We start from the raw sequence: 11,146 nt of genomic DNA on the forward strand, positions 1-11,146 counted from the left end.
AGGTGTACTGTTAACTGACTTGTTGACCTCATTACTTTTTGTTCTCTCTCCTCTGTATGTGTTTTCACCCTGACAGTCAAACACCAGCTCTTTGGTTGTAGCCTTTAGATAAAGCAGGGTGAGCAGCAGGTCTTTACAGACTTTAACAGAAGGTCAGATAAATCAATGAACTGATCACTTGAGATGTGAAGTTTTCAACCTGTTTCAGAAGTGATAAAGAAATGCCTCTAGTCACTCAGTGACTGATAGCTTGACTTTAACTGAATCGTAGTGATAAAAGAGGAGTTAGAATTTAATCAACAGGTTTGTCATTATCTGAAAACATTGGTTTACAGAGGAGCTGTTGATATTGTTGAGATTCCTTTCACAAAGAAGTCAGGTGTGCTCTAACTATACTACTTTTCAACTACTACTGACAAGCATACAGAAAAGTCTTAAGCTTATATTTAAGTCCAAAGTAAACTTATAGTTAACTTTGTTGGTTTTTGTGTTGAGCTGGGATGTCAATTTTTGTGTACTCTGTCAGAAGTATACTTTCATAAACTACAATGTGGGTCAATTTAGTGATACAATGATATTAATGTACTTAACTATGTAAAGTGACTGGGTAAATGTACTTAGCTTTACCTGATAAAATAAACTTGAAGCATATTTTTTTCCATTAGCTTTAGTTTAACAAGCAGCACAAAGTCATTTACAACTTAACAGCAGATTTACAGGTTAATATTCACGTATAGAAACATTTTGACATTCATGGAAAGACTAAAGCAAATGAAAATGTTGCTAATGATTGAAATATTAGCTACAGGCAGTAGCCGCTTAGCTTAGCTTAGCTGAACACTCTAGGTTGCCAGGCAACCAGCGCAGACTACCGGAAGTAAAGTCTCTGGCTATGCTAGCTACCTGTTAGCTATCGTCCCAGCACTGTAATCATTTCCAGAAATGTCAGAGTATACGCGTAAAATTTCATCTGAGTACAAACTGTAGCTGTCAGTTTTGTTAATATAATCTTAACTAATCTGAATCGGTAAGAAATTGTCTACTTTATGGTTATAAATTCATAGTTTTGTCGTTATCACACACGATGTTTCCTTTAATGACGACGTAGCGGATTAGCTCCTGATGTCCTCCCAGCTGGTAGATCAGGTGCTCCCACCTGCAGTGCAAAGGTAGAGAGGGTCTGTTTCACATACAGGTAATTCATTTAAACACACAGGGTTTTCACAGGATTAATATTAAAGCTAAATTCTACTAGTTTGGAAAACAAATAAAACATCCAGAAAAGCTGATGCTGTTGTATCTCGAACATGACAGTCAACAGGTGAATTCACTGTTTCTATCACTAAAAATGTGCTCTTATCTCTTCAGTCATGGAAAGAATGTGGGTTTAAAAGTTACAGTAAAGTAACATTTTTAAAGCTGTAACTAATGACCAAATGTAGAGGTCAACAGTACAGTACAATATTGACTTTTGAATTACCTCTATTATTTTTTAACTCTTCTGGATGTATAACAGGCATAAATTTGCATAAAATGGGAAAAAACTCAATTCACTCAACAATTATTAAAGTAACTTGTACCCAAGTAAATGTACTTGGTTACACTGCATCACTGATTACTTTTCATCTCATACTAAAAATATGATAATAACATCTCTTAACATCTCTTCTCTGTGCACATCTGAACATATTTTCTTGTCTTGATTTACCGTGTGGTGTTGAGGATGAGCAGGTCTCCATGTTTGTTGACCTCCAGGGAGCCGTGTGTGTGGGAGCGCCCGAGGGCGTAGGCAGCGTTGATGGTGGCCGCGGCCAAAGCCTCCGGCATGGACATCCTCATGTTGACACAGGCCAGGTGCATGACGATAGGCTGAGGGAGGTGGATAGGACAGAGACATGGGGTGAGTGGTTACCATCATGCAACATTCCTCTGTGGCAACTGTCTGGTGTTGTACTCACCATGGAGCAGCAGTAGGCGTTGGGGTTGAAGTCGCTGCCGAGGGCAACAATTACCCCAGCATCCAACATGTCTCTGGCCCGAGGCTGCGGCAGCCTGAACACACACACATTATGAGAAAACTCACAGCTGTGAGGGGTGTATGAGTGTGTGTGTGTGTGTGTTGCACAGTCATGGAGGAAGTATTCAAACTCTTTACTTGCATAATATTTCACTGTCAAAATACCCCATTACAGTGAAAGTCCTGCATGCACAATCTCACTTAAGCAGAAGAGCAGAAGAATAAAGTGGCACGAAAACAAACTGCTCAAGTGAAGTACAAGTGACAAGTAGATGTACTTAGTTACGTTCCACCACTGGTGTTACAGTACCGTAGGATGTAGGCTGTGGTTGGCAGAAGGACGGCAGCTGTTCTTGCTGTTGCCATGGCAGCGATCCCCTCGTCTGTGACCTCCTCCAGGTGACTGATGGCCAACGCTCCGAGCTCTGCACCCAGCTGACACACACAGGTTAACAAGATTATGATTAAGGACTAAAAATCGCTTCAATGTGCTGATGATTTTTTTTCTCATATTTTGTGACACTTTATATGAGAAACAACTAATAAGTTAATCAACTAAATAATCATCAGATTTACTCATAATGAAAAATAATTGTTAATTGCATTTGTCCGTCATTTCTGACAAAAACAAAAATGCAGTCTGTCCTCACTCATAAATGATGTGGACAACATAATAGAAACACAATATGTCAGAAGTAGTTTTTCAGCTCTTTAAGGGGTTCCTCTGCTCCACCAAGTGGCCATAAAACAGTAAACACAGCTTCTGGAGGTATTGATACCTGAGCAGAGTTCATGGGATGGAGCTCGTCTCCGTGGAAGTTGATGTTGAGGCCCATGTCTTTACCGGCCTGCAGGATGGCGCGAGTGGAGCTGAGGTCAAACACTCCCTGCTCACAGAACACGTCGATGTTGTCGACTCTCAGACTCCCAGCAGACATCTGTTGTTTCAGACGGGGCAGCTGAACCTGCAGGATGTCCTTTGTGGCCTCTGCAACTGTCTTCCCTCTGGACAAAGGACACAGGAGGACAATAAAGTTTCATATTCAGGATGCGATGTGAGATAAGATCACATTGAGAATGGTGCATACTTGGGCACTGCGTGGGCTCCACAGTAGGTGGAGGAGATGTTGATGGGCAACGTGCGTCTGGCCTCCTCGATCACCTCCAGCATCTTGAGCTCAGTCTGCAGCTCCAGGCCGTATCCGCTCTTACACTCCACCAGGGTCGTACCTGCCCGCTGCATCCGGGCCAGCCTGCTGCTGAGGGAGGCCAGCAGCTCAGAGGAGCTCGCTGCTCGAGTGTGCTCCACCGTGAAGTGGATCCCTCCACCAGCCCGGTGCACATCCATGTAGGTGGCACCTGCCAGCTGTGAGAAAAACATTTCACTGCACATTTAGCTTCAGTTGCAGAAGCAGGGTAAAGAAAGAGGGGATCAGAGTACACTTGCCTTCATTGCAAATTCATGCACCCTGTCACCAGCCCAGACTGGATGGGTGTGGGCATCGACCAACCCTGAAACAAGAAGGTTCTTGAGATGGTAATCACTGATAGTGTGTTACTGTGTGCACAGTCCAAAAGTGCAGTTTGCATGTAGTCCTTTGTTGAGTTAATGTGCAAAAACTGGAGATATACTGATTGTGAAGTAATTTTTGGAAAAAACAAAAGTTAATAGCCAGTTTTTCTTTGTTATTCATTCCCTCTTTTGTGCCAGGGAAGTATTTTACTTCATTTTTTATTTCTTGTTCTTATTTTTGTAAAAGAATCTGCTTCAAGCACGTTTTCAACCTGCTATACATTCAATAGCCTGCAGCCAAAAGCATCGACTCCTACGATCAGTGAATGTCATCTAACTTGCTGACAGCAGTCAGTTAAGCAAATACAGGCCGAAATACAGCTGATACTCACCAGGCAGGACACACATTCCAGTAGCATCAATGACTTTCTCAAAGGATGCTTCTGGATACTGAGCTCGGATGGTTTCAGCAGGTCCCACAGCTTTAATCAGCCCATCGCTGGATTTAAAAATGTGTTGGTTTAATGAGTCACTTGGAACTGAGCCTTGTTTGTCTAAATAAACAGATAATGTATAGCAACTTTAAAGTTGTCAGATAGATGTAGTGGAGTAAACAGAGCAGTATTTCCCTCTGAGATTTAATGAAATAGGAAGTATAACGAAGTATAAAATGGAAAGCACCTCAGAATTGTAATAATGGATGTACCTTTCCAATACTTCAGGGTGTAATACACAACTTCAGCCTGTAGGTGTTACCACTGCACATTTACATGAGAGTATCAGAATAGTGTTGCAGTTGTGAAAGGCAGATACATTAGAACTAAATATACAAGTCACATTTATTCACCAGTTTACAGACTCTGGTCTGCTAGTCACCCTGATCATGAAGTCATCTCAGGTGAATTTGTGGCATTGAACACTTACCTTCCAATCACCACGCTCCCATTTTCAATCACACAGAGATTTTGCATCGCATGTTTGGTCATGTACTTCTCTCCGTTGCTGCAGATCAGAACCACCTGTTTGGCGTTCTTCACCAGGAGTCTGTAATTACTGGACATTTTGATTCATCTGATGCAGAGACACTCACTTCTGACTGACTGGCTTCCAACTAGTTTGGAAACAAGGCAAATATTTGACCAGGAGGGCAGAGTTTAAAGTGCACAGAGAGGGGCGGCGCTTCTGTCACAGACATTTAACTGGTGAATCTTTTGCTGTCATGTAAAGAGGAATTTATATAGACACAAAACAAAAGAATACAAAATCACAACATAACAAGCAGGTTTAAGAAAGTGTATACTCATTTATTGTGTCTGTATCACAATGTTACAACATAAAAATGGTCTTATACAGTAAAAAAAAAAAAAAGCTTGAAAAATAACCAAAAAAAACCCTCAAGCGTTCATTTGTTTCACATGGTGAAAACACAAACACACATCAACTCAACTACGAGGTACAATCACACTCAGACAGATCAACAGGACGTGCCCTCTTCACCAACATCACTCCCTCATCTCGCCGTCCTCTTCCTCTTCTTCTACACCTCTGATGTACAAAACGTTATTGCACCTGTGGGTAGAAAACACACCTGTTAGAGCACACACTACTGACACAACTGACTGCAGGGAAAAGACAGAATTACTGTTCCTCTGCTTCAACCATGGATTTCTCTTGAAAATGACATTAATTATTAACACATGTAAGTTAATGTAGTAAGGAAGCTTTCAACTTTCTCTTCTTCAAGCAAATCTGACTTTGTTTATTCAGGCACATTGTACAGTGATGCTTCCCTGGCAAAATCCCTAACAACATATCATTATCTTACTTTAGATAATCCAGTTTTAGTAGCAGAAAATAGAGACTTAAAACTAAAATACAGAATCCTCTACTGAACTTGTCAAGATGTTTTAGGTTCACGACATACCTGATTAGCACTTCACCAAGATGACCCGCCAGTGCTCCATCCACATACTCTTCAGTGTTTGCCAGCTGTTGGGGAAACGCAAATTTAAAAAGGTCAGGAGGCTACACATGAGGGCTCTTTTAGAACTGTTTGAGACACAGCTTGGGATAATAAAATCCCAAGAAATCGTGAGAAAGAGAAACAAGCTCTCTGCAAATTTTACACTGCAGAACAAGAGATGCTGGAGACTGTGACACAAACAGTAAGAAAAAATAAAAGTGTCTGGTTGTTTTTAGCCATCAGCTATTAGTGTTTTCTCTTTTCTTCCATGTTTTCTATTTTCTCAGGCTAAATATACTGTATAATAAATATATTTCACTATTGAAACCAAATGTTAGGGTTTATATTAAACATTCATGTTGGGACAAGGCAAACAATACAATAAGTGATTCTCACCTGCATATTCATGTACCCATCCACAGACACCAGGTAGCCCTTGTACTCCATACCCCACTTCAGCTTCACCATCACTGGCTTTCCTGTCAGGCCGTTCAGGAATGGCTTCGGGTTCAGAGGTAAACTCTGTAAAGAAAAGATGAGGCAAGTTATTATACACATTTGATTATTATTAACCTTTGGTAACATTAGATAATTACACATACTTTGACAGCATTTGCCAACATAACGTTTCTATACTTTTTTTGTTTTATGATATATGATGATAACAAGCAGATGACTGTGCATTAAGGCAATGCTAGATAAACCAGCTTGTTCCAATATTTACATGTTTCTTTATCTTTAGTATTGTGATTGAATATATACCCAGCAAAAAGGTGGCTTTTGGTGTAAAGTGCATTTAAGAACATCCCTTACCCAAGCCGTAATGCTTCTTGAGAAGTTATACACCTCTTTTAATACTGTTTTGTGTTGATTGTATCTTTTTCAGCTAAATGAGGTCAATGAGAGTCTGTGTGTACAAACCAGAAAATCAGAACAAATAAATGCCTTTGCAGGTAGAGATAAGAAGCCAGGAGGTTATATTGAGCAAGTTGTGTGGAGTATAAACCGTGCTAATTACCAATTAGCCCAAGAGAGCTAAATTAGAGGATATTTGAATGGAGTTTGGCGAAGAGCAACTTAATCGGGCATGCTTTTAACGACAAATAAGAGGGCGCTGAACACTCTTTGTGACCAAACAAGAACATACATTTCACATATCACTCTGCCTGTGGGCATAAATGTGAGAGATTCATGTATTTACTTACACTAAACCATATGAATGAAAAGCTAACGTAGCTAATGCTAACTAGCAAAACCGGCTACTATCTTGGCGCGGTGATAACGTAAACAATCCTATAAAACACACAATGAGTTGATAGCAGACATTAACAAAGTGTACTCACCATCTCTGCTGTATTTAATCCTGTATGTGGATTAGTAGATTTGATAAGTTTTCGTCACAATAACGTTTGCACTTCGCAAAGCAGCACACGCTTTACCGCCGAGCAGGAAGTGAAACACTTTGACCTCAGAGGAGTCTTCATGTTTCCACACAGCGCCCCCTGACGGCGTGACGGGGGTACTGCATGCATGTCACTGAAAATTAGAAGTCACTGACAGTGCCTCATTTTCAGACAATTGTGTTTATATAATACTTAATCGCAAAAATTAAAAGTATAAGATATAATCTAGAAAGTGTAATTAAAACATTAAAAGTACTCAATGCAGAAAAATGTCCTTGTGACTCTTACACGATGATATATTGTATATTATAACATTAGATTATTGTAACTCATGCAGTCAAATAAAAGCAGGATTTGGCTGTTTTGCATATTATAATTTAGGCCATACAGGCCAACAAATAAAGCTCTTTTTTAAATTGTGGATCAAGCTGCTGATTTTGTCAATTAATACAGTGATTGGTTGATTTTATTTAAAACAAAAAAAAAAGAAGAAGAAAAGAAAAGAAAAGTCAGGAAAATGGGGAGGATTACCATCAGTATCAACCAGAGCCCAAAATGTCAGTGACACAGTCACAAGGCTTGTCTGATTCAACCAGTCCAATCCTAGAAATGCTTCATAATAATCTAAAGAAGAGGCAGCAAAATCAGGAATCTGGAATCTTGAAATATGAAAAATGACTTTAATGGATATAGAAACAGATGCCACTTAATTCTCTGTCAATAAACTAATAAAATAATCGACTTTATTGTCTCAACAGTAGGCTTGTATACTGTTTAATAGATAATAGACACAAAATAGCACAAAGAGATGTAAAATGACTATAAAGAAACATAAACTAATCTTGAAGAAGAAAGAAAACAACTTCATTGATAATGATAAAAATGAATTCTCTGTCAATAAATTGATCGAATGAGTTAATCACCTCACCTCTTGGCATGTATACTGCAAAAGCATCATGAGTTTATGCAAATTGTTAATTTGTAAAGTATTTAAAGGTGTTAAGGTACAATATTACCTACTGAGGTGTACTGAAGTTGAGTAAAAGTTAAAAGTAACTTTTGAAGTTAAGTAATTAAATCATTTAGTTTCTAGCAGAACAGCTGAGAGAGAGTCTGTGATCCTCAGAGAGTTTGAAGTTACCTCGTATTACTTTATGACCTGAATGTTCCCTCCTGCAGCATAATAACATGCTTGAAAGGACACATTGTCAAGATTTGTCATCCAAGACAAATTAAATCCTATATTTTTTCTCCTGAGGTTTATCCAGCATCACTGTCAATCTCTCTATGTGCCCTGGTTTGAACTATACTGTTCTCTATAGAATATTTCACTTTAACGCGACCCTTGCCAAAGAATTATTCAGTAATTAAAAACTTTGACCTCTTTTGGAGCAAGAAGCGAACTGACTGTCATATCTGGGTCGTGCTGGCTCTCTGTCTGGGCAGCTATTTCTCTCCAGGCACAAACAGTCTGAATATTTCACTCATTTCTCTGCGCTGAAGCGTTCAACTGTTACTAAAGCATCCGACAAGTTCAGACCTGAGACTCTGAATAAAACTAACATCTGATTTCCTACAGTAAAGGGATGGGTTCTGTCAGAAAATACCTCTGAAATTGCACCAGCGCTCGCTTTGCATGTTTGAAATACCCGTGTCCTTACATCATTTAGCCTATTTTTCTTCCCTCTCCTTTTGAGCTGCCCTGCGTGTAATTAACCAATCCGTCAGTCAGTCACAGTGTCAGTTGTGGCATGATAACAATGTGTGAGTGTGGGTGTGTGCGTGTCGGTGTATGTCGGGAGCAAGGGCAGGGCCGGTGAGGTGGCCAGGGGTGGAACAGCCCCCCTCCTGGAACCTGAACCACCAGTGCCGTCGTGACAGAAGACAGTATGTAAGTGATTTGTTAGTGTTAGAGCCCCGTGTGAAGTGACTGTTAACATTTCTTGCTGGAAAGTCAGATAAATAATCACAAAGAGACACAGGATGACCGCAAAAAGATGAAACATGAACTCTATAAGAAGAAAAATGGCCTTAAAGAGAAACAAACCAATTAAAACTAGATATAGAATGACTACAAAAAACACCAAAACACCACAAAGAGATGCTAAATGACTGACAATGAGACATCAGACAACCACAAAGAGACAGAAATTACAACAAAAAGCAACATGACTACAAAAAGTTGTCCAAAGACCAAGAAGAGACTCAAAATGACCAAAAAGAGATTCAAAATGTTTATGAAGAGACGTGGAACAACAACACAGAGATGCAAAACAACCACAAAAAGGCAGAAACAAACTATAAACAGACACAAAATGAGCAGAAAGAGATGCACACTGACTATAAAGAGACAAACATTGCCACAAAAAGGCAAAAAGATATACACAATGGCCATAAAAAGATCTGAAATAAGCAAAAAGAAACAGAAAAAGACAACAAAGATGCCAGACGAGTGCAAAGAGAGACTAAATAATCTCAGCACAAAATAAAAATGACTACAAATAGATGCAACATGACCACAAGAGACAGAAAATAAAAAACAATTAGATGCCAAACACTCATAAAGAGACAGAAAAGGACTATAAATAGATGCCAAACGCACATAAAGAGATAACAAATGACCACAAAGGGACAGTAAAATGACTACAAAGAGACGTATAAAGACAGAGTCTCAGTATCTGTAGAGCAGTCTGTCTCTCCCCGGGTTAAAAACTGTCTGCTGCAGCTTTCAACTTGTTGGTATCATCATTTGGAGGAAGACGGCTTTGTTGAAGAGGCCAGTCAGATCATTCCAGTCTGATGCCAAACGGCCCTTTGAAGTCTGCAGGCAGCTGAGAGCCGCCTGGTGCAGCTAAGTTAACAGTGGATGAGCCTGTGGAAGTGTTAAGCATGAGACTCATCAAACCTCCCCGACTGTGTGGAAGCGTCCACTGTTTGACAGCTGAAAGAGATTCTAACATCGTTTTAAACACCGATCCACCAAAATCGCTCCCAGCTGAACTATCGCATGAATCAGAATAACTTGGGCCTCCTCAGGATGAATTGTAATAACCTCTGACTGCTCCGGTTGGAAGCCGGTTAGCTTAGCTTAGCTTAGCGTTAGGAATGTAAACATCGATATAAAAGCATTTAAACCTCAGAGAAAGGCAGTACTTTTTTAATTTTTTCATCCTCAGAAGTCTTGGTACCGGTGACTGATCCAGGACAGAGAGAACAAAGTGAACAGGTGAGATAGTTTCATTTGGCTCAGTGCTTATTGGACACGGGTCAGACGCCCAGAAAGCAGGTCATGGTCCGATTACACAGCAGACAGAGAAGCCAAAGCCATGCTGTGTTCAGTGGAGCTTGACCCAAAATGGGCCGGAGTGGAAAGAACAGTTTTCCAACAACGGTTTCCACAAATGTTCTCTTTTTTTTTTTCTTTTTGTATTGTACCAGTACTGAGCACAGGGGGGCAGCCTGCAGCCTGATCACCGCTCCGTCCTTCAGCCAGGCTGAAACACACAAGCTGGAGTTTGTAATGACTGTAATCCAAGCTGTGCTTCTTCCAAGAGTTCATTTTCAGATATAAATGCGTTCATCCCATCCCCTCTTTTCTTTTTATAAGTCTATTAAAGCGGCCATTGTTTGGAGTAGACGGCCACAGCGGAATCAATAAGCTCGGAGTTTATTGGCTCGCATATTTCACTGGTTTTATATGAACACCGACAATGTTGTCAACAAAAGGCCGCAGCCGGGTTTCAGCCAAGCAGCCAATCGCTGTGAGTCCGAAGTGCGTCAGCGGCTCGTCCGCTGTCACTTTCCCCGTCCAAAAGCCAATTAGTCAGAAATGTGGATATGAGCGCTCGTTTACGCCCCATATCCGCTTTTCATCAGGCACCACGTGGTCTGTTCAGGGGGTCCTAACCTCGGTCATGTCATGGTTTTAATATCACAGCTGTGGAAAGTACTGAAATATTTACACAAGTAACCAACACGAGGAAGTAAAAAAACAAGGAATCCCCGTGTTCTCCATTCATCCTTCTTCTTTTGGGTGAACTGTTCCTTTAAAATCTTGGGTACACACTGATGCATTCTTTATACTTTCATGAATGTATTTTGCTGATACTACTTGTGTACTTTTACTTAAGTTACTTTGCAAATGGCACACTGCATCCGACTCAGTCTAAATCAATTTGTTTCACCTTCTGATCACCAGAAATATCCAAATATTGGATGTAGATAAATGTATAATGTACTTTTTACTTGTT

At 40.1% G+C, this 11,146-nt stretch overlaps 2 protein-coding genes and 1 long non-coding RNA gene across 6 annotated transcripts in view; 1 reads left to right on the forward strand and 2 right to left on the reverse strand.

The window, feature by feature from the left end:
• The window catches only part of LOC119032215, a 1,052,400-nt gene that overhangs the window by 491,264 nt on the left and 549,990 nt on the right, over positions 1 to 11,146 (forward strand). The gene's annotated exons all lie outside the window — the stretch shown is intronic.
• amdhd1 (amidohydrolase domain containing 1) lies at positions 652 to 4,703 on the reverse strand. The gene is made up of 9 exons (XM_037121116.1): positions 4,455 to 4,703; positions 3,923 to 4,029; positions 3,465 to 3,529; positions 3,106 to 3,383; positions 2,797 to 3,022; positions 2,328 to 2,452; positions 1,959 to 2,052; positions 1,709 to 1,869; positions 652 to 1,156 (listed from the first exon to the last, which is right to left on the reverse strand). Exons 1-9 carry the CDS (start codon positions 4,589 to 4,591, stop codon positions 1,051 to 1,053), a joined length of 1,299 nt encoding a protein of 432 aa, XP_036977011.1. The 5' UTR covers positions 4,592 to 4,703; the 3' UTR covers positions 652 to 1,050.
• On the reverse strand, positions 4,814 to 6,995 carry snrpf (small nuclear ribonucleoprotein polypeptide F). Its single transcript, XM_037121149.1, has 4 exons — positions 6,837 to 6,995; positions 5,890 to 6,015; positions 5,455 to 5,519; positions 4,814 to 5,099 (listed from the first exon to the last, which is right to left on the reverse strand). The coding sequence occupies exons 1-4, from the start codon at positions 6,837 to 6,839 to the stop codon at positions 5,033 to 5,035; spliced, it is 261 nt and encodes an 86-aa protein (XP_036977044.1). The 5' UTR covers positions 6,840 to 6,995; the 3' UTR covers positions 4,814 to 5,032.

The sequence above is a fragment of the Acanthopagrus latus genome, chromosome 14, assembly GCF_904848185.1.
Source record: "Acanthopagrus latus isolate v.2019 chromosome 14, fAcaLat1.1, whole genome shotgun sequence".
Classification (NCBI taxonomy): Eukaryota; Metazoa; Chordata; class Actinopteri; order Spariformes; family Sparidae; genus Acanthopagrus; species Acanthopagrus latus.

Excerpts from the sequence above, each read along its gene's own strand:
- amdhd1 (XM_037121116.1), bottom strand. The coding sequence starts at position 4,591 with ATGTCCAGTAATTACAGACTCCTGGTGAAGAACGCCAAACAGGTGGTT. Across the intron at positions 3,023-3,105 it reads GGAGCCCACGCAGTGCCCAA|AGGGAAGACAGTTGCAGAGG; the intron begins GTATGCACCATT and ends TCCTTTGTCCAG. Across the intron at positions 2,053-2,327 it reads ACCACAGCCTACATCCTACG|GCTGCCGCAGCCTCGGGCCA; the intron begins GTACTGTAACAC and ends GTGTGTGTTCAG.
- snrpf (XM_037121149.1), bottom strand. Across the intron at positions 5,520-5,889 it reads ATGGGTACATGAATATGCAG|CTGGCAAACACTGAAGAGTA; the intron begins GTGAGAATCACT and ends TTTCCCCAACAG. Across the intron at positions 5,100-5,454 it reads CTTGGTGAAGTGCTAATCAG|GTGCAATAACGTTTTGTACA; the intron begins GTATGTCGTGAA and ends TTCTACCCACAG.